This window comes from Festucalex cinctus, chromosome 9 (genome assembly GCF_051991245.1).
Source record: "Festucalex cinctus isolate MCC-2025b chromosome 9, RoL_Fcin_1.0, whole genome shotgun sequence".
In the NCBI taxonomy this organism is placed as follows: Eukaryota; Metazoa; Chordata; class Actinopteri; order Syngnathiformes; family Syngnathidae; genus Festucalex; species Festucalex cinctus.
The window spans coordinates 357,242-383,534 of record NC_135419.1 but is presented as its reverse complement, the minus strand read 5'-3'; the positions used below and the strand labels follow the sequence as shown (position 1 = coordinate 383,534).

At 41.4% G+C, this 26,293-nt stretch overlaps 2 protein-coding genes and 1 long non-coding RNA gene across 8 annotated transcripts; 2 read left to right on the top strand and 1 right to left on the bottom strand.

The window, feature by feature from the left end:
- Window positions 1-141: 141 nt before the first annotated feature.
- Window positions 142-15,906, top strand: elp1 (elongator acetyltransferase complex subunit 1). Of its 5 annotated transcripts, none has more exons than XM_077531502.1 (36): window positions 142-264; window positions 900-1,069; window positions 1,265-1,417; window positions 1,493-1,574; window positions 2,363-2,443; window positions 2,521-2,606; window positions 3,809-3,999; window positions 4,390-4,513; window positions 4,587-4,680; window positions 4,751-4,981; window positions 5,053-5,223; window positions 6,440-6,518; window positions 6,588-6,746; window positions 6,845-6,951; window positions 7,142-7,245; window positions 7,443-7,496; window positions 7,571-7,676; window positions 7,867-7,982; window positions 8,058-8,131; window positions 8,235-8,313; window positions 8,705-8,784; window positions 8,860-9,003; window positions 10,202-10,287; window positions 10,361-10,509; window positions 10,664-10,787; window positions 10,965-11,062; window positions 11,128-11,329; window positions 11,590-11,651; window positions 11,723-11,785; window positions 11,880-11,940; window positions 12,033-12,149; window positions 12,231-12,330; window positions 12,825-12,952; window positions 13,032-13,183; window positions 14,000-14,072; window positions 15,376-15,905. In XM_077531502.1, the coding sequence occupies exons 2-36, from the start codon at window positions 920-922 to the stop codon at window positions 15,435-15,437; spliced, it is 3,942 nt and encodes a 1,313-aa protein (XP_077387628.1). In that variant the 5' UTR covers window positions 142-264; window positions 900-919; the 3' UTR covers window positions 15,438-15,905. The 5 variants fall into 5 exon arrangements, 4 of the variants coding, with proteins under 4 accessions (XP_077387628.1, XP_077387627.1, XP_077387630.1 ...); XM_077531501.1 differs by having other exon boundaries at window positions 895-1,069; window positions 15,376-15,900; XM_077531504.1 differs by having other exon boundaries at window positions 144-268; window positions 15,376-15,906.
- LOC144025472 (putative polypeptide N-acetylgalactosaminyltransferase 8) lies at window positions 14,668-24,256 on the bottom strand. 2 transcript variants are annotated; one of them, XM_077531506.1, is made up of 11 exons: window positions 24,055-24,256; window positions 22,688-22,946; window positions 22,233-22,399; window positions 21,503-21,686; window positions 20,598-20,795; window positions 20,146-20,260; window positions 19,894-20,079; window positions 19,646-19,783; window positions 17,509-17,604; window positions 17,003-17,170; window positions 14,668-16,926 (listed from the first exon to the last, which is right to left on the bottom strand). In XM_077531506.1, exons 1-11 carry the CDS (start codon window positions 24,239-24,241, stop codon window positions 16,699-16,701), a joined length of 1,926 nt encoding a protein of 641 aa, XP_077387632.1. In that variant the 5' UTR covers window positions 24,242-24,256; the 3' UTR covers window positions 14,668-16,698. The 2 variants fall into 2 exon arrangements, with proteins under 2 accessions (XP_077387632.1, XP_077387631.1); XM_077531505.1 differs by having other exon boundaries at window positions 19,894-20,260.
- Window positions 16,590-26,277, top strand: LOC144025473 (uncharacterized). The gene is made up of 3 exons (XR_013284889.1): window positions 16,590-16,936; window positions 21,471-21,705; window positions 25,903-26,277. It is a non-coding gene; the product is annotated as an uncharacterized LOC144025473 (long non-coding RNA).
- The last annotated feature ends 16 nt before the right edge of the window (window positions 26,278-26,293 follow it).

Below are 26,293 nucleotides of genomic sequence, written 5' to 3'. Positions count from 1 at the left end.
TTAGGTTAACACGTTCTTTCATTAAACGTCGCCAATAGCAGTTATTAGATACCACAATAGCAACAAAATGGTAAATTGTTAAAATAAATAAATAAATATTTAAATATGTTTTCTCCGCTGTCCACCGAGACTGTAGGGGGCGATATGCAGGTGACTTATGTACTGTGTCGTGTCGTAGAGGTGAAAGGTTACGAGCATAATGTCGCTACATGTGAGTTGTTGATGTTGCGCTCCAGCTATAACAAACCGCAAACAACTTCACCCGTGAGTGAGTTTTATTGATTTTGTTGTTCATAATTTGTAAAGTTGAATTTATTTGGTTGTCGTTATGAAAGGAAGACTCGTTCTTCGCAGTTAGTAGCACAGTTCCCTTTTCGGATGGACGCAGTGACTGGATGATGAAACATAAACAATGAATAACTCATATCATGCTCTTATTTCTGATTAATTTCTTGATATTAGAGGGTATTCGTCTGTGTGGCCGCGTTTTCTTTGTCGTTTTGACAACGCCAGCATGTAAGCTAGCGCTCCGAGTTCCATTTTCTCACAGGCGCACCCACTGGCAGAAATTTTGAATAAAGCAATTTAATCAAATCGTTGTCTTTTAATCATTAACGGCCTTGACAACGTTTTCAGTAGAGATAAAGTATCTATTTTTCATCATGTGCACAATGCTTCGACAAGTGTTTAGCATCTTGAGTTACAGTACATCAGAGCTTAATTAATAATTAATTTAATTTGAGAGAATTAAAATGGGAACTGGGTCATTTAATCATGAAATGGTCCAATTCCCTTATAATTAAAAAAATATTTAAAAAAAAAAAAGCAGTGTTAATGAATACCTCACTGTCGCTGTCACTCCAAAGTGAGCATTAGTATCTTTCCTATGTGCAGTGCAGGTTTCTTGTCCTGAGTTGCAATGAGGAACTTAAAACTACTGAAGAGCCTGCAGAGTTCGGAGCTCCAGGGCCCAGGCTCACCGCAGTGTATGTCGCTACGCACAGATGCTGGGACACTACTGGTCGCCTCCCAATACTCCATCACAGAGTTCAACCCTCAAACTGGACAGGTAAAGCAGGGTACACACATCTTTCAAATGACCTGTTTTTCCGTGGGTCAGGAGCATGGGATGGGGGGGGGGAAGTGTGTATATATTTTTTGAAGAACTGTTTACCCCTACCTGATGCTCATTTTTTTTTAAGATTGATTATGATACACTTTTTTTTTTTCTTTTTTTTTCTTTTTTTATCTTTCCTGGTCATAGGTGGTAAGCGAGGCCTCGCTGACAGCAGACGGCTACCTCCCAGTCGATGGCAGCGGCTGCGTGGTCGGACTGCAGGACCTGGCGGAGGTGGAGTCTGCGTGTTTGGCCACGGCTGGTGGGGATGTCGTCGTCTTTGACTTTAACACCAGCCAGGTGCATTGCACGTGATGCGGTTTTTGCAGTGGGCTTCTGTGTTAAAGAGATTATTAACTTGTTTGGTCTTAACAGTTGGAGTGTGTCGGCAGCGTGGACAGCGGGCTGACCTCCATGAGTTGGAGTCCTGATGAAGAACTTGTCATTCTTACAACCGGTCAGCTGTTAAATGAATTTGAATGCAACTTTTTCCCGGCTTTATCGCAGCTCATCTTTTGTGCACCTACTGTATCACAGATTTTTAAATAATGTGTTTTTTAAGTTTTTACAATATACAGTGTTGCCTTGTCTTACAAGTTAATTCATTACATGACTACACTCGGAACTCAAAACATGAGCCCATCGCCTGGTATTTTGCATTGTTTGTTAGCATTAAGCTAGCAGGCTTTGTATAAGGCAAAGTTATGCAAATGTTTTAAATACAACACATTAGTGTCAAACTAATATAAAACAGAATCACAAACTTCAACAGGGAATGGCAATAAACGGCATCTTTTTGGAAGAATTGTTCACGTTTTGCCCAACTGTTGCTTGTTGTGCAGTGATTTGCGTTCGCCAACTTTGTGTAGTCTTGTGCTTGTGAGGAGTAAGCGGTTAGGAAAATGGATGGATGGATGGTTGATGTCTTTTATCTCAGAACTTTTAAGTCGGGGCACTCTCGTGATGTGTCACACTGTACTGTATCTGTAAAGTATTCACAGTGCTTCACTTTTTCCACATTCTTTTGTGTTACAGTGGCAGCTTCATTCCAAAAATGTAATAAATTCATTCTTTTTTTCCTCATTGCATAAATAAAATGTAATGTTATTGCATACAGGAATAGACAACCATGATCCCAATGCACTTTCCAGCTGTTTATAAACACAAACACGAAAAGTGCACTCACACAGGAGCTGATGGTGGCCAGTGCTTCTTACTCAGTGATTCATATTTCGGTGCTTGCAGGTCAGGAAAGCGTCATCATGATGACCAAAAACTTTGAGCCCATTACCGAGTTTGCAATTCACCAGGATGACTTTGGCGAAGGTACAGTGACTCATTTTTGGATTTGTGATAAATGTAATATTAGGTACTGTTGATTAACATATTCCCCGACTTAACAGGGAAGTTCATCACAGTTGGCTGGGGAAAGAAGGAGACGCAGTTCCACGGTTCAGAAGGCAAACAGGCTGCACAGAGGAAGGTTCAGGTCTGTTACTGTGGGGGGACAGCGGGGGTCTTAGTCTATAAAATAAATAAAATGTCCATAGTGCTTCATATTTTGTTACGGTACAGCCTTATTATTTCTTATGTTGAGCCTTATTCCAAATTTTTTTTTTCTCTAGAAATTCAACACAACACCCCATGACACATTTTTTTTTTTTACACATTTTTGCAAAATTATTAAAATCTAAAACTAAGAAATCACGTGCATCTAAGATTTCACAACCTTTGTCTTGAAGCTCAAGAATATAAAATTAGGTTTCCCAGACAGAAATATGTATTTTCCATAGCAAGTTTTTTCTTGCCAACATCGCCATTTTGTAATACTACCGTCTCCTGTCCTCTTTGGAAACACTCAGGAAACATTAAGCACACATCCGGAAGTGTCTGTTATTACTCGGTTTTTGTGAGATCACTTTTGATCATGTGAGATTTCTGCCTCGGAGGTCTTTGTTGAGATTATCGGAAGAGACCGCACACAATGCACCACTCTGTCACAGATATTTATTTATTTTTTGAACTTCAAATACAAATTTTAAAAAATCCAATGCCTGTGCCAGGCCTTAAATGGAGTGCACCTGTTGTAAATTCGGTTGAGTTGACATTATTTGGAAAGAAAAACTCTTGTCTATACAAGATCCCACAGTTGACAGTGAAAGTCACAGAAAAAAAACAAACATGAAATCTAAGGAATTGTCTGTAGACTTCAGTAAATAGGATTGTCAAGAGTTAAAGATCTGGGACAGGTACAGAAACATTCTGTTGCATACTCCCTCAAATTGTTTGAACTTGAATTTGTGGAGAGACCTTAAAATGGCTTTGCGATGACTCACTAATCCAACTTGATGGATCTTGAGAGATGGTCTGAAGAGGAAACCGTCCAAAGATAGGCAGGCCAAGATTTTGATCATTAAGAAAGATGTGAGGCTGTAATTGCTCCTAAAGGTGCATCAACACGGTATTGAGGAAGGCTGTGAATACTTGTGTATTTGAAATTGTGTTTTTATTTTTTATTTTTTTTTAGTAATTTGTAATTCAAGCAACAGATCTTTTGATTGATTCAATTTAGGGCTTTGGCTATAACATAACAAAATGTGGGAAAAGTGAAACAATGTGAATACTTTTTTGGATGCACTGGACATACTTGATAAATGACTGTGGTTGTTATTGTTTCCAATGCACTTGCAGGATGTGAAGCCAGCAGCAGAATGGGACGACCGCCGGCCTCGGGTGACGTGGCGAGGGGACGGACAGCTTTTTGCCGTCAGTGCCGTTTGCCCGAGCACGGGAGCCCGCAAAGTCCGGGTATGGAACAGGGAAGGCGTCCTGCAGGCCACCAGTGAGCCCGTCGATGGCCTGGAGCAGTCCCTATCCTGGAAGTAAGAAGTTTGTTGATTAAAAGATGACACAAGTGTGAGAATGTATCTTTGCACGAGGTAATCCGTGTCATGCTTGGGCTTATTTGACACCTGAAGTCTCATACATTGTGGTGAGTTTGAGTTCACTTATTTATTGTCAAACTAAACATAAAACAAAGATTTATAATGTTTGTTTGGATAAAACCACAAGTGAAAAATGAGGCAAATTGTGACAGTCTTAGGTTCAAGGTAGGTTTCTTTATCATGCCCGCAAATTTTATACCCTTAACGAGAGGAATATTAATCTGAGAAAAATGATCAAATTTAGCCCTGTGACATGGCTATGTCACATGATTAATGCAGTTGCTTCTCTTGACAGTTACCTAAAAAAAACAATCCTCCATGTTTCAGACCCTCTGGCAGCCTGATGGCGAGCACCCAACGTCTCCCCAACAAGCACAGTGTGGTCTTCATGGAGAAGAATGGCCTGCTGCATGGAGACTTCACCCTGCCCCTAAGAAAAGACCAAGCCAAGGCATGTCCATACTTCTGTAGCTCGCGGTCCTATACTTTTGGTGCTAAAGGTTGGTGTGATGTTTTCCTTTCAGGTGAAGGAGCTTCTGTGGAATAATGACTCCACGGTCCTGGCCATCTGGATGGAGGATTTAACAGCGGACGAGGATGGACGTGTTAACTCTTGCGGTGAATTCCCTTTTTAGCGTCGCCGCCAGCACACTGCAGACATGAACATTGTCCCGTCTTCCACCTGCAGTGCAGCTGTGGACGGTGGCAAATTACCACTGGTACCTGAAGCAGAGCCTGGATTTCGGCACAGACCCAAGCCAGACTCCGGAGTGCGTGTGCTGGAACCCCGAGCGGCCCCTGCGCCTGCACCTGGCCACCCGTGGCTGGCGCTACCTAGCTTACGACTGGGGCTGGACAACCGAGAGGAGCCCGGGGACGGATACCTCGGACCACGCCAACGTGGCTGTGATTGATGGAGGTGAGGACCTATTGGATGAGAGGAATGCTGTGGATTAATATTATCAAAAAAATCTAATTACACCTTTCCAGACAAGATCCTGGTGACCACCTTCAGGCAGAGCATGGTTCCTCCACCCATGTGTTCCTTTGAGCTCCAGCTCAGCTCACCTGTCAATCAGGTTACCTTCCTCTGCCAGCCTCAGAAGACCAACCAGTTGGCAGCACTTACTGCTAATGGAAACCTAAGCATCTACCGCCAAGGTTTGGTCTCCGTAACGAGTACTGAACAATTTCTTCCAAATGATTAGTTCCGCAGCTACCTTTCCTGTATTTAAATTTATATTACACTGCCTTGTTAACATTCAAAGTGCATTATTATTATTATGCTTAAATCTCAAGAATGGTAATAATGCAGGATATTTATAGTTGCAAAACAATGATGGTAAACAAAACAACAAGCATATAATTTTAATCAGCATAGGCATGTGAGCAGTGAGCACAGATCTTTCATTGGTTAAACGGAAAATATTACACTTTAACAAATAATAGTGACTCTAGTGTAAAACCTTGTGGAACTCCACCACTGACAAAAATACAGTTTACCACAAAGGCAGAAAAGCTTGAAAATAAATCTCAGTGCATAAATTTGAATTTGAAATGTATCATATAATAGTGGAACTTGTGAAACTCCGCCACAAATATTTACATAAATAGTTAATTTATCACTGCTGAGGTTAATTAGTGGACCTACATAGAAACTTGGAACTGCAAACTTGACTACAACCTCATTAATATGTCGTTCACCAAAGTAGTAGATAAACTTGAACATTTGTCTTAAACATGCTAATATTCGACTTGGAAAAATATCAGTGACTAGCACAAAGGCTTACGGATCTTTGCCACGAATATCCACATTAACTCATTCACTGCCTTTGACAAGTATACTTGTCAATTGTATTTTTTAGAGCGGTGCTAAATGGGGGCGAATCTGAGCATGCTCCACTGTAAATATCAAACTTGGAAACAACTTTACTGATGCCCAACCACCGGTAGATGACATCATTGCCCCATTTTATAGGAAATAAACACAGTTTCAGAGTCCATGGGAGAAATGGCTGTATTTTGGCAAACCTACATTTTTCTGCTGTCAATTATAAAAGAACGGGACGGGACAAAAAGTAGGGAGTCTATTCTGTTATTTGGTAGATTCGGTTTATATATAATTATTGAATGGAATATCACGTGAGTATTGGAAATGTAAAAATTTTCTATAATGACTGGCAGTGAATGAGTTAATATTAAGTCTACCACATCTGTAAAATGTTAAAAATGTTTGATTTTGACTTTGTAGATGAATAAAAACGGTGGCACTCTCCCATGTAGGTAAATGAGAGGGGATTCCGCACAGAGTTTTGTGGAACGCCACCACAATTATGTCTATACATGAAGCTAACATTTGTACCATTTGATTGAACAGATTCTGGAGAAAAACCTGACAATGTTGCAAATGAATTCAGGACTGTGGTTCATCCTCTGGTCCTTCAGAAAAGCTTCAGGTAATTGTCAGTCACAAACTTGTAAAAGCTGTCATCCATCTTCAAAACTTGGCCTGTTGTTTTTTGCAGCATCGCCATCCACCAAGAGTCGCCACTGTTTCTGCGACATCTGCTGTGGCTTCAAGACAATCTCTTTGTGGCTGTCAGCACGGGTCTGCTGCCCACCTCCTCCACCCTGATGTTGCTGTGCCCTGTCCAGGATGCCGATGCCAACACGCTCTCAGTCAGGTACTGAATAAGAAAAACCACCTTGGAACATCGATGACAGACTGGATTATTCATTTGCAGCATCGTGATTTGTTTTTTTCTTCTTTTTACTGCCACAGATGTCGACTGGAAGTGGAAGGCGTCGTGATTAGCCTGGTCCACTGTTGTAGCACGCGCTCGGTGGCCTTACAGTTGGAGGATGGGCGCATCAGGAAGTTGCTCTGGGGTCAGTCACTAACACTTGAGGCTATTTCATGCTTGGACCAACTAGATACTTGTCTGTGCTGATTATCTCGAGACTTGTGAGACATGGGATTAATATGATTCCTGGTGATCGCCACTTTGCACAATAGAAATAAACAGAATGACCAGTAATAATCCACAGAGCACCATGTAAAAGTAGTATTTTTGTGCAGATTGTGCCGATCCATCGGTGGAGGAGTGGTGTGACTCCAGCGGGTGCAGCGTCAACTTCCCCGTGCCCTGCACTCAGATGGCTCTCTGCAGAGTGGATGGCCAGGTAAAACCAAATTGAACAGTACAGGCTTAGACATATTCAGGGGTACCCAAGATTTATAGCATTTCAATTCATATCAGTGAGAAAAATAGATTTGCTATAGAAGAAAATTGACTTACAAACTTGTTCATAGAAAAACTAAACTCGGTACCAACCACTGCAGGTGACCATTTCAAACCAACACTAACTTTCTATCTCAGGAGTGTGTGCTGGGCCTGACGGACAGATCTCACCTGTACGCTGCTGACATGGAGGTAGGCTGCCATTTTGGCACACTAGCTGACAGTGGCAACCATGTTCAACTTGTCCGCATCTTGTCTTCCCTCAGCTCGCCTCCAACGTGTCATCTTTCGCTGTTTGTGATGACTTCCTGGTGGTCACCACGCACTCACACACGTGCCGCTGCCTCCGACTGAGCACGCTCAGCCTTAAAGGTACAGGACCATCATTTTGTCCCATTTGGAAATAAATAAAGCAAATCCCAGTTAAAAAAACAAAACAAAACTCACAAATCTAAACTTCTTTTGAATAACAGTATGATCATTTGCATTTTGTATAAATCAATCTGAAATGTGACGACAAATGCACTTTGATAATGAACCCCCCCCCCCCCCCCCCCCGCAGCGCTGCAGACAGCCATGGCCCAGGACGGCGGACAGAATGACGAGACCCTGCGGCGGGTGGAACGAGGTTCCCGTGTGGTCACGGTGGTGCCGCGAGACACGCGGGTGGTCTTACAGGTGATCCCCAAACACGCACCCTCTGCCCGTTGCGATCGTGCACAGATGTTGACCGTGTTGCGTTCGTGTGTGCAGATGCCACGTGGGAATTTGGAGACCATCCACCATCGGGCTCTGGTGCTGGCGCAGCTCAGGCAGTGGCTGGACGGGTGAGTAGAAAACAGTGCAAACCTGCGGCAAGGCTCAACATTCACGTGTGTTATGCACAGGAGGTCAAGATTCATGCAGTAACTGTTGTCTTTTGTTTCCCAGTTTGAGATTCAAAGAAGCTTTCGAGTGTATGAGGAAACTGCGCATCAACCTCAATCTCATTTATGACCACAGCCCAAAGGTAGAACACATTAAAAACACATTTTGACACTTACTGTTGACTGAAAATGACATCACAGGAGCTCTGAGCTCAGGTGACAAACAACCACGGCTCACCTGTTTTCTGAGTTTCATCATGTGACATTAGCAAACTGAGCCATGAAAATGTGTTTTAAAGGTATTAATTGTGCATGAAAATGGTAATCAAATAAATTCCAGACAAAATATGAACTTTTCACTGCTGAAAATTGATAAATGAGTCAACTACCGTCCCTTTAAGTGAATGTGTGTTGGGGGTAGATAGTTGTTTTTTTGTTCAACGAACAAAAAACCCTTTTTCTCCTGTTCAGTTTTTATTTTATTGTTTGGATTTATTTATTTTTTTCTCGCCCGTTTCCAACTGCTCGCTTCAGGTGTTCCTGGAGAACACGCACACGTTCCTGACGCAGCTGGACTCCATCAACAACATCAACCTGTTCCTCACGGAGCTCAGGTCAGCCCGTCATTGTCACGTGACGGCCGAGCACTGTGAGTTATTGTTCTGCTTCTGACGTTCGAACGCCATCAGGGAGGAGGACACCACCAGCAGCATGTATCCTCGCCCTGGAGGATGCATGCAGCTCCAGCAGCCGCCACACGCCTCCGCAACCAAGAAGGTGGACGTGGTGTGTGACGCTCTTCGTAAAACCATGGAGGTCACCGATCCCAACAAGTCAGTGACAACTTTCAATCGGAATTCATAGAAATACATTTTTATTCGCTATGAATAATTGTTGTTCATTGATCTATTTCCATTTTAGACCAATATTTTCCTTATTTTTTAGATTCTTTTAATGTTAATTATTAGTAATTTCTTTCTTTTTTTTTATTGAAATGTCATGAAATTAATCACTTTTGATTTTTTTTTTTATTTGACTAGACAAACTCCTTTTTTTTAATTTCTAGCTATGTAAAGCTTTAAATAAAAATAGTTTAAACAAACTTAAAAACAATAAAAATATTTAATACATTTATACACAATGACTTTCTTTTGTTCAAATAAGCTAAATAAAAATAAATAATGAAAATAGATTTAAAAATGTATGAAACAATTTGCACTTTTTAATGTGATCGCAAGATAGAAGGCTTTCTTTGTACAAAGTTACTTTTTTCAATTTTTTACCAAATAAGCATGTATTGTATTTATGTGCTACGGCAGGGGTGTCAAACTCATGTTAGCTCAGGGGCCGCATGGAGGAAAATATATTATCAAGTGGGCCGCATCGGGAAAATAACGGTATATAGCTTAAAAACAATTGCCATAATTGATACGCATATTTTCGTGGACCAGTCCTAAATTACGGAGCTCATCTTGTAATCATATTGTTCCGAAAAATAACACGGATGCAAATGGAACGCGGCAACACTTTGCCGGTATACATTCCGGACGTGTTAAATTGACCTGTTTTCAATATATATTGTTCCCAGAATGCATTGCATGGGTGTTAATAATGTTATAAGCACGTTAATCCTTGCCATATCTATTTGTGTTACCAGTAATTTAACACATTTATGTCTGTGTATGATTAAAAAAAAAAAAAAAAAAAAGTTTAAGTTGAGTGCAAAATAAAGACATCCAGGATGACGATTCCCCATTCAAGTTGCATTACTCATCTGAGGACTGCTTGTGAAATTACAAATTTGTACGTTTTGATTGTGGCCGGTTGATTAATTAGACATTACATTTTTTTTTATTTTATTTTTTTTTATCTTTACAAAATCATGTCGCGGGCCGGATTAAACCCATTTGCGGGCCTGATCCGGCCCGCGGGCCGTATGTTTGACACCCCTGTGCTACGGTGTCATTTTCCATAATAATAATAATAATAATAATAAAAATGATGTTGCGTGTTTGATTCCCGGTGTGTCAGGTTCTGTCTGTCCATACTAACGGCGCACGTGAAGAAGTCCACTCCTGAGCTGGAGATCGCACTGCAGAAAGTCCACGAGCTTCGGGGTGAGCACTTTGGCACACAGAAGGCGAAACGCGCAGCACTTTTTAAGAACGACCATCGTCATTGCTTTTGCAGTGAACCGCCCTGAAGGAGACGGCGGCGTGAATGCCGAGGAGGCATTGAAGTACCTCCTCTTCCTCGTCAACGTCAACGACTTGTACGAGCATTCGCTGGGGACGTACGACTTCAACCTGGTGCTCATGGTGGCTGAGAAATCACAGAAGGTACTAAACAAGTCTGACCGGGAATGCTGGTGAGGCTTTGTGTATTGGTCTACAGTATATGGTTGAGGCCAAAGGCAGCTGGATGCCAGCGGATTTGATATGTGATCAACTCTGATGATGATGATGATGATGATGATGATGATGATGTGCACAGGACCCCAAAGAGTACCTCCCCTTCCTGAACATGCTGAAGAGCCTGGAGGTCAACTACCAACGCTACACCATCGACAAACACCTGAAACGCTACAGCAAGGCGCTGACGCACCTCACAAACTCTGGTAGGCCTCCATTTGGTCTCACACAGGAAGACACCTTTACACAGAGGAAGGGATTTTTCACTGAGTACCTCATTTTACTCAACGAGTGTTATTATTCAGCTTTTCCAGCTACCTCTCATTATACACAACTCAATGAAAGGTAACTCAATGTGTTAATCTTTTTTTCTTTTTTTTTAGGAGATGAGCATTTCCCAGAAGTTTTGCAACTGGTGAAGGAGCAGAAACTTTACAGCCAAGCTCTGCGTCTTTACCCAGCCGACGGCGCGCACTACAAAGTATGTCACATTATGCTCACTTCTCACTCAGCTTCCTCTCACAACCACACGTGACCTCCCCCAAGGCGCTGGGCTGCGCCTACGCCAAGCACCTGCTAGACGGGCAGCGGGCGGAGCAGGCTGGCCTGATGCTGTGGCGATGCGGCGAGCTCGACGGCGCCTTGCGGGCCTTCACCGCCGGCGCCAGCTGGAGAAACGCCATCTGCGTGGCGCAGCAGATCCCGCTGCCCGAAGACCGGCTCCCCCTGGTGGCCCGAGACCTGGCAGGTAACCGTGGCGACTGGCCGCTTAGCCACTTGGCACAGTGAAGCTGAAGGGTTGTTGTTGTTGGTGCGATTTTCCAGATGTGTGCATGCACACTTGATATGTTTTGTGGCTTTATACCTCAAGTTGATGAAACCTGAAATAGTTTATCTGCCACATCCAATATGGTGGACGCGTTGGGCCATGTGGGGTTTATGTCTGACAAGTAGCTGCTTCGCAAATTAGCGCAAAACTTGTTATTGTAACCGTTTGCTTCCTCTCAGGAAAGCTGAGCGAACAACGTCGCTACACGGAAGCGGCCGTGCTGTTGGACCAGTACGCCAAAGTAGGTTGCTCACATCAAAACAGCAATTTATTCTTCGTCGTGGCAATAATTGTGATTTCGTGACCACGCAGGACTGTGAGGAGGCCATCTTAACGCTAATCACCGGTGCAGCCTGGGAGGAGGCGCTCCGACTGGTTGGTAGACAATTTACAGTACATGCTGATGAATGCTTTATTTTCCTCCCACTCTAAGTTATAAATAGAATGTGCTTTTTTTTTTATGTTTGAGATTACCCTGCACGACAGAGCAGACATCATCGAGACAAACCTGAGACCTGCATTGGTTGAAGGTATCTTGAGAGGCCATTTTGTGTCCATTTTTTTTCTCAAGTGAAACCTTCTGTCTTTTAATGAAATGATTTCTTCTCCCCCACTACGACAGCGGCCTCATCGCAAATCTTCCTGGTGGAGACGCAGGCGGCCGCCTTCTCGCACCACCGCTCGCGTCTGGCGCTGGTGCGGCAGCAGAAGGCGGACAAAGCTCGGACGGGCGTGTTGGGTGAGGACGGGGAAAGGCGACGTGAGGGGTCGCCATGGTAACGCCAGCACCGAAACAAACAGACGTCCCGTCCCCTTGCAGACGAGGACGGTCCCGACTGCGCGGATGCTGAACTTTACTCCGAGGCCAGCAGCGTCATGACCGCGTCCAAGTACTCACACAGCAACTCGCGCGTTTCCTCGTAAGACGCACGCGATACATTCAAGATGCCTTCACTTCATACATGCTTTCCATGGGGTCAGATGTATACTAATTATGATGGCTGTTAAAGTCAATCCCCTTAATTTAAAAAAATGAATTAAGGAAATATCTATTTTTTCTGGTCTTTTTTTTTTTTTTTTTTTTTTAATTAATGAAAATAGTTTAAATGGATAAATAGGGGTGGGGGAAAGAAAATACCATCAATTGACACTAAGTTTTTTCTCCTGAGCAAACACTAAAGTTAAATGGGGGGGGGGGTGTTTTGATGATTCTGATTTGGATGTACAACGAATGATTGACAACTAATCGATTATCAAACTCTTTTCATTTATAATTCCTGATGTAGATGTTTGAAGCTGCTGTTTCCTCAAAATGTCATTCCTTTTTGATACAATTCTGATTGTTCTGCCTGAAATGTTTGAGTGTAAATATGTAAGCAAGTGACATTAAAATTAGTGTCGTTATGTGACGCAGGAGGTCTTCGAAAAACCGCCGCAAGGCCGAGAGAAAGAAGCTGAGCCTGAAGGAAGGAAATCCCAGAGAGGAGCAAGCCCTCATGTACGCCCTTGGAGAGATCGTCACTAGCGTGGACAAGATGAGAGGTTGAACACGCCGCCGTCCGCTCGAGCTTTTTCAAGGCGCGTTTACACTTTACGGGGATTTCACGTTTCTTTTCTGCAGAGGAGGTTCAAGCGCTGCTCAAGGCTCTCGTGCACTTGCGCTTCGACAAGCGAGCCGACGAGCTGCAGCTCGTCTTTCAGGAAGCTCTGCACGCTATGGAGGAGGCCATCCCGGAAGTGTGGCCGCAGGACTCGCAGGCCAGTCACGCACCGGTAAACGCTCGTCTTTCCTCACATTCATTGCAAAAGTGAAAATGATCCATTTACAGATGGAGACTTCAAGCTATAGCAGAAATATACATGTCGTAAAAAATTGAGAATTTTCTTGTAGCGATGATGAGACTTGGTTGGTTGGAGTAGGGCATGAAAGAAACAGTTTCAGTTTTTATTTAGTGAAACTGTGGCATTTTCAGTTGAAAGTTTGTATAAAAAAAAAATAGTCATTTAAATCATTATTTTCATCAATATTTAAAAATTTAATAAAATTGGAAATATAAGGTACCGGAAGCACACAATAAAATTTACAATAACTTTTAAAAATCAAACAAAATTTTCTCTTTCGAAAAAAAATAATAAAATAAAAAGAATCCCTTTTTAAATTAATAAAATTGTAAATATGCACACAAATTATTTTGTGATTAATATTTACAAATGACTGATCTTTTTTCCAAATTTTTCATGTTAAATTAAAAAAAAAAAAAAAAAAATAATAATTTTAAATGGTAATATTTGTGTGTGTGTATATATATATATATATATAATATATATATATATATATATACACACACACACCGGTACATATGTATAAAAAGTGATATTTTGATATTTTCCTTTTATGAAGTTTATTGGTTGGGGTGTGCGAGTTGAAATAGGTGTGTAAAAATGGTGGCCTCTATAGGTTCAAGGGGATTAAGATCTAAAAATGAAATTCGGATTTGACATATTTCAAACTAAAGAAAAAGATTGCATCGTTTCAAGCGGAAGCAAATGTGAATCTATCCTGTTTGTGTGCTTGTTGTTGCGTTTGAGCTGACGGGACCCAACTCGACAGCAAACAGCATCATGGCTTCCTTCCAGCAGCCTCCGCCAACGTCACCGCAAGGTCAGCGTCCTTTCAATTAAAGAGCTCTTGTTTACCACTTGATGGTGGTTCAGAACCGATGTTTAATTCTCATGTGGAGCATTTTCCATCTGTTTGGCTATAATGATTCATTCTAATCAAAATATGAGGCTATTTGATCAATCGTATTATGACTTTCCGAGGACAGCAAGTCGTCATAAGTCATGCGTTACATTTTGGAAGTCATTTAGCATCGCACTGTAACCACTCACAGTTTACAAACAACCTTTAACTCTTTTGTAAGGACTTTAACGCAGACTTAATCTGTCGGAATTAGTATCAAACACTTGTCTTTAGTGTAGCTTTTTAATTATATTGCATACAAAATGATTGAAATATGTAGATCTTTGGTTTCTATTGTGTGGTAGTTTTGTGACTTTACTAATTAAATTCATTTACAATTTTTAATTGTGAGATGCAAAAAAATAACTATACCATTAAAAGATAACTTTTTCTTTTCTAAATAATCAAATTGTAGATATAGATATTACATTAAAGATAATATTTTTGTAATGAAATGAATAACCTAAATAGAATTGCTATTCTCAATTTAAAATACTCGAGTCCAAACAAAGTATTAAAATGTTTTTCTTTATTCAAAATTAAACATTGAATTACCCTTTTCCCCTTTACTTTTGTAAATACATACACTAAAAGAATCATACCATCTATTTCAAAAGTAATTTATTCAATAAAAAAAATAAATAAAATGGGGAAAAAATATTTGCGGTGCCTTACTTTCTTTTTCTTTTTTTTTTTACATAAGATAACTTATTCATTGGATCCCAATAGTTCTTACAATGTGCAAAAGCTAATCTTCCTGATATCCATAAATGTGAAGACCAAAACAATACAAAATATGTTATACAGTATAAACAATGAATAGACATAGTATTAATAAGGTAAATTAATAATACTAGAAGACTAATTATAATTTGTAGAAAAAAAAACACAAGAAAATTCAATGTCAGGTTCAGTGCAGTCATTGCAATCCACATTTTCAACCCATTCGATGATATTTGCGTGGTGAACCCCAACATGCCTTTCTTATGGAGACTTTATTTTCATTACATATACTTAAAAGTGTACTTTGTTTATATATTCATGATAATATCAGGTATTGAGTTCCATCCGATAAGACTTTTGGAACCGCTAGTTTGACCGAGCTTGTCTTGTGCACTAATTATCGTGAGATGTACTTTGGATGTTTAGATTGTAAAGACAAAATTTAGGGGGGGGGGAAAAATTGTTAAAACAAATTATTTTCAATATTTTCTCTCTCCAGATATCGAGATATCTACTCCACCTACAATGCGAAGCAAGGTCGAGTGGAAGCTGTACTTTTAAACTAACCCCCCCCCCCTTTTTTTTTTTTTTTTTTAAGTTTAAATGTAAAAGACAATAAAAAAAAACATGTAATAAATATGTACTTGTTGCAGCATTTCCTCATCAATTCCAGACACCAACTGGTGTGTACAAAAGTGCTCATCACGCTCACATGGTTTTTGTTGCATCTGCCAACCGGCCACACTCATCTCAGAATAACAGAAACTATATTATCAGCATGCTCCACATCAAACAATATTTACTGCTTCAGTGGTCAAAAAAAAAAAAGGATTAAGATGAAGGATTAAAGGGAATGTACACACTTTCTGCATTTCAAATTGAAACAATCATTATGACACATATCATACACATAATCATGCTTCCACCACCATGGCACCTGTCCCTTATTTTAGGATCAGAAAGTTGGCAACCCTAACCCAAAAGAGCGCACATCCATTCACACACAAAACCTGCTTCTGTTGAGGCTTAATAAATATTTTTGCTAGTCAGATTATATTACCAATCCAGTCGTTATTTACACAGACTCGTAGTAGTTTGGAGTGTTTTTGGACTTTTCTGTACAATTTTCTGGCTTGTTGAGAACAGCAAATTCCCCAAGTGGTCATGAAAAATACAAATGGCCGCTCTAGATATGCTGCTTAACATGTTACTACTGATTTGTTCTGGCTTTAGGAAATAAAGAATCATTCTAACTTTGTTTTATTTTGGAAAAGATCATTTTACTTTTTACTGAAGTACATTTTCAAGTTGGTACTTTTACTTAAGTAAGGGAATGACTTTCAGTACTTCTACTATTATTAGTTGTTGTTTTTTTTGCACAAGTAACAGTACTTTTATTGAAGTACTTTTGACATCTGCCTACCATGCTGGGCCATATTTCTTCAGTAAAAACTGCCGCGTGATGTCGTCTTTCGTGCGTCACTTGATGTCGTACTTTGTGTGCATGCGTATCATATCACAGACGCTAAAACATTTCACACGCTTATTTTGATTTTGAATGCCTTTTTATATTTTGTGAGATTCAAGATCAACACAATTGTCAGTTTCGAGTTTGATTTTTTTCCAAGTACAAAACTTTTGAACCTAATTTAACTCCATATTATGGACTTAAATTTGTTTTTCTAGTCTTCTTATTCTAGTTTAACTCCATAGTTTGCTACCTCAACAGGCAGTTACACAATTGAGGTTTTGTTTTGTTTTTTGTTTTTTATAAGGATTTCTTGCCCATCCATATTTGTCAGCAATCCAAGTGCAAAATCTCTCACATGAAGGAGCTGTTTTTATGAAATACGTGCTGGGCATGCCGACCCAATAGTTTTCCTTTTTGTACGGGTGACTTGTTACCCTCGAGACGTTCTCGCTCCGCGATGTAATTCTGAATGTTCCAGATCTGACCAGTGCAGCGCTGCACAATGAGATGATAGTAGCTGTCTTCACCCTGGGCGATCTCCAGACACCGCTTCGTCACCCTGTTCTGGATCGACGATCCCTGGAATGCGGTAAGAGTTTGTTTTTTTATTTCCCCTGAGAAATGTGAGATTTCGCCTCAACCTGCTGCCACTCACCTGCTTAAAGTCCCACAACATGTGGAACTTCTTCTGCGTGGCTATCTTGCAGTCGTAGAGGGCCGGGTAGAGGCCACCGCCGGGGTCCACCAGGCAGCGGTTGCTATTGTACGTGTGGGATTTGATGCCACCCACGTAGATTTCCCCGTTGGTGCGGTAGTAGCAGCGCTGCGGCAAAGAGGAAAAGCGCAAAGTGGAGTGAATTTACACATTTGGAAACTTTCATGGGGATTAACAGGAATTGATGGGGTTCTGAGTACATTCTGTTTGAATATGTCGCTGAAAACACAGACAACTACACAGTGCTGAATTATTCAATTTAATTTTTGAACAAATTAAAAAACAATGATATTTTTAAATGATTTAATTTGAACGGATAATGCTGTTCCAGACGTCTGATGTGAAATATGTTATTTCGAGTCTTGCTAGTGAGGCAAACCTGTATGCCAAGTAGCCCTTGAGGATTCAAATTCTACAAAAGTTTTTCGTCTGGAGTGGGCTCGTACCTGTGGGGCAAAGTAGTGGCACGAGTAGAGGATGGGTGTGCTGCCCGGAACCGGACCCTGGTCGATGCACAGATCCGGCTTCAGCGGGTTGATTAACTGCAGAGAGGAAACGGAGCAACAGTTTTGGTTTTTGGTTTTGTGCCTTCATATTCGGTGTTTGCACTTCCTTGTGGGATTTCACTCTGTGAAAGTATTTTCTTCTCATTCCCTGTATAGTAATAGTGCCATTAACTACCTGAAGGGCGCAGCAGTGAGTGACATTTGACAACACTTGAAATAGGAATCACATTTTTTTTCAATCACGGTTTCCCATCACGTGTTAATGACGAGCAAAGCTAATAATGAACAAATCATAAAATACAGGAACAGGAAAGGACCCAATTCCGAGATAAAGACAAACAGCAAACAACTTCACATTGTAGAAAACAGTACACAAGAAATGGGAATGTATTTACAGCTTGAAGTGATGCATTGCGGGACTTGACAATTTGTATTGCCATCTGAGAGTGACATTATGCCATGCGTCACGTTTTGACCACATGAAATATAATGAAGGAAGGATAGATTTGTGTTTTCAAGCTGGAAATCCGCTCTCGATTTTGAGTTTGTGCCATCCATAAATGTTCTGCTTATCCAACTAAAGAAAATATTGAAGTATGTTGTTGTTGTTGATAAACGGTTATCTGCAATCAAAACACTAAATACAATAAAATAATTATTGCAGCACATTCAAGCTTAACGAGAAAGACCCACAAGGTTGTGTGACTATATATATATATATATATATATATATATATATATATATATATATATATATATACATATATCCCCAATTTAATTATAAATAATGTACATTGTAAATATTACATTTGTATGACAATACTTAACAGTTAAATATGTCAGACCTAAACAGACTGCCTTAAAAAATAAGATTTATGCTAAGTGAAGTCTGGAAATTGTATTTCATTTTTTTGTTTCTAAAATGAAGCCATTTATGTTTAGTGAAATGCATATACTTACAAAAATAATTAATGGTGTTAAGTGAAAACAAAAGTTTTTATTAAATCACCTTTATTCTTAAAAGTCACTGTTATAAATTTAAATTAAGTATTGCAATTGCTAATTTTATGTTCGCGGTGTTGTTTGCATTTATTCAATTTAACAAGGTAATTTGTAATCTGTTATTACTTTTTTATTTTCGAGGTAATGTTGGCCACACTGATTGTAGGCATGTTTTACTTGCTGGCATCTTTCTGTTGTATCTTCTTCTGTTAGTGGTTCAAAACATTCATCTTGTCTTCAAGTTTAGGCAACTTGTGAGGAAGGTGGCAGCGAATGCTAAAACTAATAAAAAGGTATATACAAACCCTACTTTGTGGGAAAAAACGAAAAAGACAAAAAACGAATGATTTGTCCGTTCGTGTTGTGTTTAGTGAGAATGCCGTTCTTTCTGTTGTATGACCATTTGTGAAACTTTGGTGGATCATGTTGCATGCGCCAAAAGAGCACAAAAAGTTGTAAGCAAGTGTGCAGTATTACTATTAATGATCAAAATGAATTCTATAAAGCAAAAGACGCAGAATGTCAGAGCAACAGCGAAGACGGGAATAATGTCTTGATAAAGATTTCCGTCATCACATTACAATCGTCACACATTTCAACTTGTTTATTTTGACCTTATCAAGCTCTTGACAGCAATGGAAAATAAGAATGTAGATTATGATCTCCCCCTGGATACCTTTCCAGCCAGGCCTTACACGGAAAGAAAGAAAGAAATGACCACTTTGTGGTTGAACCAGTCCTCAACGCATATGTTGAACAGCAAAAGATTTTTTTTTATTTTTGGTAGTTATTTAATAATTGCATCACATAAAGACATATGACATTTTGATGGACTGACATACCAGCAACTAAAACCAAGCGATTAAAAATACAACTCACCATTACTAATTGTATTTTGTGTATGTTTCTCTTCATCAAACCGTCCAGGTTCATCTTATGTACCAGTGAGACAACTTTCCGCCAGACGTTTGGCCGTCCGGGGAAATTAGGAAAAAAAAAAAAAAAAAAGCACTAAACATTGATGTGGAGTAGTAAACCGGACTCGTCAACGAGTCCACTAATTGGTTGTGCTCACCGCTCCGTAGGCGAGCAGGTCTTTGAGAGGGTCCAGCAAGGGGTAAACGTTTTCCAGGTACCACTTGAAGGGTTTGCACTTGAGCCGCTTCCTCAGCGCCTTCCGTTCGGACACGTCGCCGATGTCCACGCCGTGATTCTGTGGGGGAAGAAGCACAAAATGGCCGCCGTCACGTGACTATTTATCTGAACATGCCCCCATGCCGTGTCAAGCTTGCGGGCTTGTGAGCGAGTCTGCAGTTGTTTTACCTGCAAGGGAAGGTTCCAGGCGATGTTGACGTTATATTTGTACTCATCCAGCCACACCTCGGCCACGCGCAGCGCGTTTCGCTTCATGGTGACGCTGAGGTCGGGCAGGTAGGGCTTTCTGGCGCGCTCGATGTGGGCGATCTTGGAGCAGGGGATCACCTCCACGCTGCCGCCGCACAGCCACGCCTGCGGGCGCAAACAAACGCACGCTGAGCAAACGTCCCAGCTTTGTGTCGTGCTTGAACATCTCACCCGGATGCCCAGCTCCACGTTCTCGCCGCCGTATATTTTCATTCCTCCGTCCAGGCTGCCGATCTCAGCGAAGAACTTGCGATCGGCCACGAGTATCCCCATGATGGCCGGGCTCCTTTTGGGAGCAAACAACAAACAAACAAACAAACAACAAATCCTCAGCTTCTTTCCAAATGATCATCGCTAGTGACGCCGCCCCCATTTTACTGGCACCACACAACAACCCCCTCCCCCGCACATTTTAATTTACTAACAATCATAATGTGGTTTGGAATAACATTCAACTTTTTAAATATTTAAAGTACCGGTAGTTTTTATTTTAATTGTACTTTAAATTTGAGTTTTTTTGTTTTTTTTTTAAATATTAGCAGCTACAGTAAGCAAACATTTGCATGATCATGTGATCCGTTTCGATTTAGGAGGCCAAATGCAGGCAAAAATGTGCGACTCACTTGGCAGGCAGCGACTCGTCCTTGAGCTCGTACCACTCGGGCCTGAAGGACTCGTACATGCACCACAGGGCCCAGTCGAAGGCGTCGGCCGACGGCCCGTAGCGGGTCACCGTCAAGTCGTCGTAATTGACCCGATCGAAGACGGGCGTCAGGATGACCGTGCGGTCCTCCTTGATGCGAGCCAGCAGCGGCTCGGCCCTGAACGCGCAAGCGGATGTCAGTCAGAAAGGAAGCGACAAAAGATGCAAACGGTGTGAGCTTGCTAATAAGGTGGACATTTTTGGCTAATGCTAGTGTAAGATTCAGACAGGAGTACGATTTAAGTTCATTTGTTAAAATATATATATTTACTTATACATGTATGTTTCTAGAACTATTATTTACACATTTCTATATTTTGGTCTTTTTTTTTAGATACCAGTAGCTAAATTGATGTGGTGAATCTGCTATTTTCATTTACTTGCATTGACTTAAGTTAGCTGGCTCCTGATTGGTTAGGGTTGGTCAGCTGACGAGTGTTCAGGAAGTGTGGTGACTGTCGCTACATGTGTGACTAGTAAACAGCGTTGTTACAGAAGAAATCCGTCTCCATCCTGCTTTCTCATTTTCTAAAGAGTGGTCCATTTACCACCAACGAACCCTCACGTTACACTCGCATTTCATCAGCACATGGTGGACAGCAACATGACTCAATTAGCATGCTGACTATTTACTCATTCACGCATATATTTGAAATTCCTAAAAGGCTTTTATATGAATTGATATTTCACTCTGGCAGAGTGCAAAATCGTTCTCACTTATTTTGCCCACTGTTTTGATATTCGGTCTGTCCTTACTTTGTACCCAAGTATCTGTACTTGTACTTGGTTACAGAGCGGAAGTGGAAATGGCAAGATGAGACCAACCATTGCACGTGGACTTCAATGTGGGCATCCAATATGGCCACCACGTCACCGGTGGCTATCTTCCATCCGGACAGTCTGGCCTGGGTGAGGCCGAGCTGCTCCTTGTGCATCACTCGCTTCAGCAGGCCCGGACGCTCCTCGTGGATGAGCGCGATGAAGTCGTCCAGCTTCTCCTGCAGGTCCTCTGCGGATGCAAGGTGAAGGTGAACGATTCATTCTCATCTCTTACTTCTTCTGCTTCTCCAACAAATGACGGGAAAAGCCTACTCGAACAGCAGGGGCACTTGAAATGGTGGCGGTTGTGCGATGGCTCCCATTTTGCATTCGTTTGAAAGTGATTGGTTCATTCTGAACGCGGCCGCGTGTCAGTCATAAGCGGGTACGCGTACGGGTGCAACCGCATTGTTTCCGTTATTTTCACATCCTAGCTCGAAAACATGACAAACTCAATCGAGGTTTACGGGTGACCGCTAACATTATCTTGGTCTCAAGCATATCACAAAAGAATAGTTTTGTGTTGCCACCTAGCTGTGTGTATGCTTGCATTTGATATATTTTTTTATTTTATATTTACCTGGCTGGCATGTACCTTGATGGAATAATGGCAGAAACAGGAAGAATGTACTCATTTAAAGAAATATTGTACGTAGGTCAAATATTTGGGGGCCATAATTGTCGTGGTTTGTGTTTTTCAAGGGCATATCGTGAAATTTGAACAGGCCACTTGTACCGTTTGTGCTGTGGTCGTCCACCAGTATTATCTCTCTGAGCAGGCTGGCGGGGGTCTTGTCTATGATGCTGCGGACCGCCCGCTTGATAATGGACAGCGCTTCGTTCAGGTAGATCAGCACCACGCTCAGGCTGGGGAGATCGGCAGGGTACCTTTTCTGTGCGCATCTGTTTCCAAGCAACAGCAAGAAAAAGATGTCATGATAACAACACGGCTTATTGTGACACGCTCAATCAAATTTGTTGATAGAGCGCAAAAACAACCAAATCGAGAGCTTCTTTTTTAGCGCAGATCCTTCAGATTGACTGTCAGCCATATCCAAAATCATCATTCATGACTGCAGACAATGTCTGCCCGTACCGGTTCTGAGCAAGGGCGGTCCAACTCTCTGGAACCGAATTGGACTTAGTGTCGGCAATGCGCGTCAAACTGGTGGGAGAGTGTGGCTTTTGTACCTGGCGTGCCGCGTGTCGGGAATGTCCCTGTTGAGCGGCAGCCTGTCGCTGAGGAAGGCGTTGTAGCCGTACTTGACGAACAAGTCCTCGGCCTCCTTCTGCTCCTCCTCGCTCAGACCCTCGCCCCACTTCTTGAACAGCAACGAGTTGGGGAACAGCTTCTTCACCACCACCTTATCATCCTTCTTGTCCTCCCGTGGCTTGTCGTCGGCTTTCGCCACCCGCACCGCCTCTGGCTGAAGCTTGTTTACTGCTTGGACTGGAATATGGGAAGTAGTTTCATTGTACTATTCAAATGAAACTTGAAAGTCCATGTAGTAGAAGTGTTAAGAATAAGGTAAAGGTTCACATGGGCATGGAAGGGGAGATTCACAAACGCATGCACACGCACGCACACAAATAGATCAAAGAAATAGGGGTCTTCAAAGCAGCACATCCCGTCCAATTGTTTTTTGTTTTGTTTTTTTCTTTCTTTTTCATATTGACCACCCCAGCACAAACACGCCACCCCGCCTCCGGACTTATACTGACTGCCTATGAGCTGTATGTCTCATCTGTACGTATATGCTAATCCCGGACTGAGACCATTTATAGGCTGAGGGAAACCTCTGCAGTTGTTTTGCATTAACATTGGCAAGATTAGCACGCAGGAAGCCAACAATATAGAACTTTGTCACGATATTCTAATTTTGTGAAACGCTGGATTAAAAAAAAAAAAAAGTTTTTGCCATGATCATCAAAATCGAAGCAAATCGAGGCTTGAAATACTCCACTTTGTGTGGGGTTATTAACTAATATAACATCTGTTTCCCTTTTTTGAAAGAGATTATTGAAACAAATGGACTGTTTCTTCAACATTTTAATTTTCTGACCTCGGTGACATGCACCTGTAAGGAGCTTCCTCTGGTTCATTCAAGACTACAGACACATCATCACTACTGTCTTGTCTTTGTGTTTGAGTCTCAGTTTTGCAATTCAACGTGTATAAATGAGGCACAAATGATACATTTTGACATGCAAACTGCTGATTTCGAGCTTTGAGAAAGAAGGATTTATATTTTACTCATTTTATATTTAATACAAATTAATGAATACAAGGAAATTAATGTATTACAACCAGGAGAGAAACAGATAATACAATAAAATAAAAATACCTGATGAAATTAATTAAATAAATCAATCTAAACTCCAAAATCCCAAAATGGATGCAACAAATATTGCAGGATTTTGAAATGATTGAAAATGCTGAACTGTACTGGGCCCACTCTTGGGGCACCTGGTTGGTGGTTGTGTTGGGTACGGGCTGGCACATACAATACGTGGCTTCATTGGGATGAAAACAAACCAAAGAAGAATGAAGGACTCACGCAGCTTCTCAATGTTAGTCTCCATCGTTTCCATCCTCTGTCTGTGGACGGAGTCGTTGTAGATGGCCATGTGATCGTGTCGATGCTCCGAGTGGCTTTGCGCAACCCGCCAAATGCAGGCCACGTACAGCAAGGTGACGGCCACCAAGACAGCCAGCAAGACGCCTTTGAACCAGACGGTCCTCATGTTGACGGAAGCTGAATAAACAAGGGAGGAGGGAGTCGTTCAGTTTTTATCCCAGGTGCCGCGGGAGGTGCATTTTTTGCTGTGACGGGCAACAGATGCTCAACGTGTCTCGATGTGCACATCCTTTGAGCATATGCCCTCCTTTCAGATGCTCAAATTAGCAACATTCTCTTCGGGAAAGAGCGATAATTACGTCAATGACAGTCATGGAGTTCTCACCAGTCAGAATTAACGCAGACCTGATGTACTGGCCAGGCGACTCAGGAGTGAGCAATTAGACCTCCAACAACAACACAACAATGAGCTTTATTTTTTCTTGCTGTTTTTTCCGCCTCCGCATTTACAGGAAAGCCTAAAAGTTTTCCGCTAGCACTGACTGCAATATTGAACTCTTCTGTTCACTATATTCCCGAGTCTACACTTCAATTTTTCCCAAAACTTGCAAGTAAAAGTACAATTTGTCAGTCTTTGCACGTCACGCAAGTAGGCCAATCATAAAAATTATTTAAAGTATTTAAAAACAAATCTCTGGAATCATGTTATAGACTTTTGTTTTAATCTAATGTGCAGGTCATTAATTATATCAAGCTGCCCATAGTTTCACAATATCGCCCTGCATCAACATTCACCATCAGCTTCAAATTTGTGATTCTGTTCACAAGGAGTTGAACGTGGTTTACAGTCTGACATATTAAATCTCTACAGTATTTTTATCTTGTGTAAAGCACACTGAGTTGCCTTGTGTATGAAATGTGCTATACAAATAAACTTGCCTTGTGTACAGTCAGTACCTAAAAAAGTGCTCGAGTTCACCAAGATCCTTCATTTTGAACTTTTCTTTCAACATCTCTTTTACATTTTTGAGTAAGACCTTATTACTTGTTACAATGATGACATCATTAACCCACATTATCAGAATGATTCTTTCCTTTCCCGTTTGTTTGGTAGGCTGTAGTCTACCGGTTTATGTGTAAAACCATTTCCAAGCAAATGTAACCGCTTGTTCCAGTTTCCTTCATATTTCTTCAAGCCATACAATGACTTGTTCCGTTTGTAAACCAGTTTGTCACCTTTGTCTGGTTGTATTTCAAATACTTCCGGTTGCTCCATGTGCACTTCATAATCAATTGGGGTGTGCAAATAAGCAGTTTTGACGTCCACTTTGTGAAGCTTTAAGTCATACTGGATAGCTCGTTGCATTAAACTGCACACTGATGTCATATTGGCTGGTGGAGAAAAAAGCTCCTTCTTAGTCAATCTCTGCCACTTGGCTGATAGCCTTTAGCGACGACTTGTCATGTGACGTGTGACCTTCAATCTCCTTATATGGAAGTCGTCATCATTGTCATTTTGAGTCATTTGTGTTTGCCACTCAATTCGATTTTTAATGAGGACTTTAACCAAAACAATATCTGGTCTTACTGGAATTTCCCAACCTGTTTTGAAGTGCTCCTTTCGAGCAGTTGCTGTGGTTTTCTTTAACTGTAACTTCATGTATTTCTATAACTCCTTTTATAAGAAAAATATGAAGACGTGTACCTCATAAGAGAAAACATATTTCAAAGTGAAATGGTAAGTAAAAACAAGCCAACTTTCCGGAAGATGTTTGAGGATCCTTTTGGTAACATTTTCATTTGATACATATTCAATTCTCATTGCAGTTCACCCCCCATTCACATCTCCTTGTGTTGAGAGCAGCCCCCATCCCTTGACGTTGTTATGGTCTGGATGTGGATGGACCCAAAGGCAGAGAAAACAGGTAGGAGGAGGATTGACAGGCATACGGTACGAACAATTTTATTGATAAGACGGAACGGGTTAGGACGGGTCGTGATGGGAACAGACTGAGCAGGGCGTGGCGTGTCGACTTGGCGTGTCGACTTGGCGTGGCTTGAAGGCCGGGTGTGGCAGTCGATGATCATGACGATGACACTTGGCATAGACTGAAGCACCAACACAAACTATAGCATGGTCCCCTGACAAAAGCAATGATCCCACACAGACAAGACAGAACCCACCAACACTAATGAGCAACACCTGGGACCCTATATA

Bases quoted from the DNA above. Each gene is read 5' to 3' on its own strand.
- LOC144025472 (XM_077531505.1), bottom strand. From the start codon at position 24,241: ATGAGGACCGTCTGGTTCAAAGGCGTCTTGCTGGCTGTCTTGGTGGCC. The intron at 22,947-24,054 runs GTGAGTCCTTCA...CCCATATTCCAG, and splicing joins GACTAACATTGAGAAGCTGC to TCCAAGCAGTAAACAAGCTT. The intron at 19,784-19,893 runs GTAAAACAACTG...CTTCCCCCACAG, and splicing joins CCTGGAACCTTCCCTTGCAG to AATCACGGCGTGGACATCGG.
- elp1 (XM_077531504.1), top strand. From the start codon at position 920: ATGAGGAACTTAAAACTACTGAAGAGCCTGCAGAGTTCGGAGCTCCAG. The intron at 7,983-8,057 runs GTGATCCCCAAA...TCGTGTGTGCAG, and splicing joins ACACGCGGGTGGTCTTACAG to ATGCCACGTGGGAATTTGGA. The intron at 11,786-11,879 runs GTTGGTAGACAA...TTTATGTTTGAG, and splicing joins GGGAGGAGGCGCTCCGACTG to ATTACCCTGCACGACAGAGC.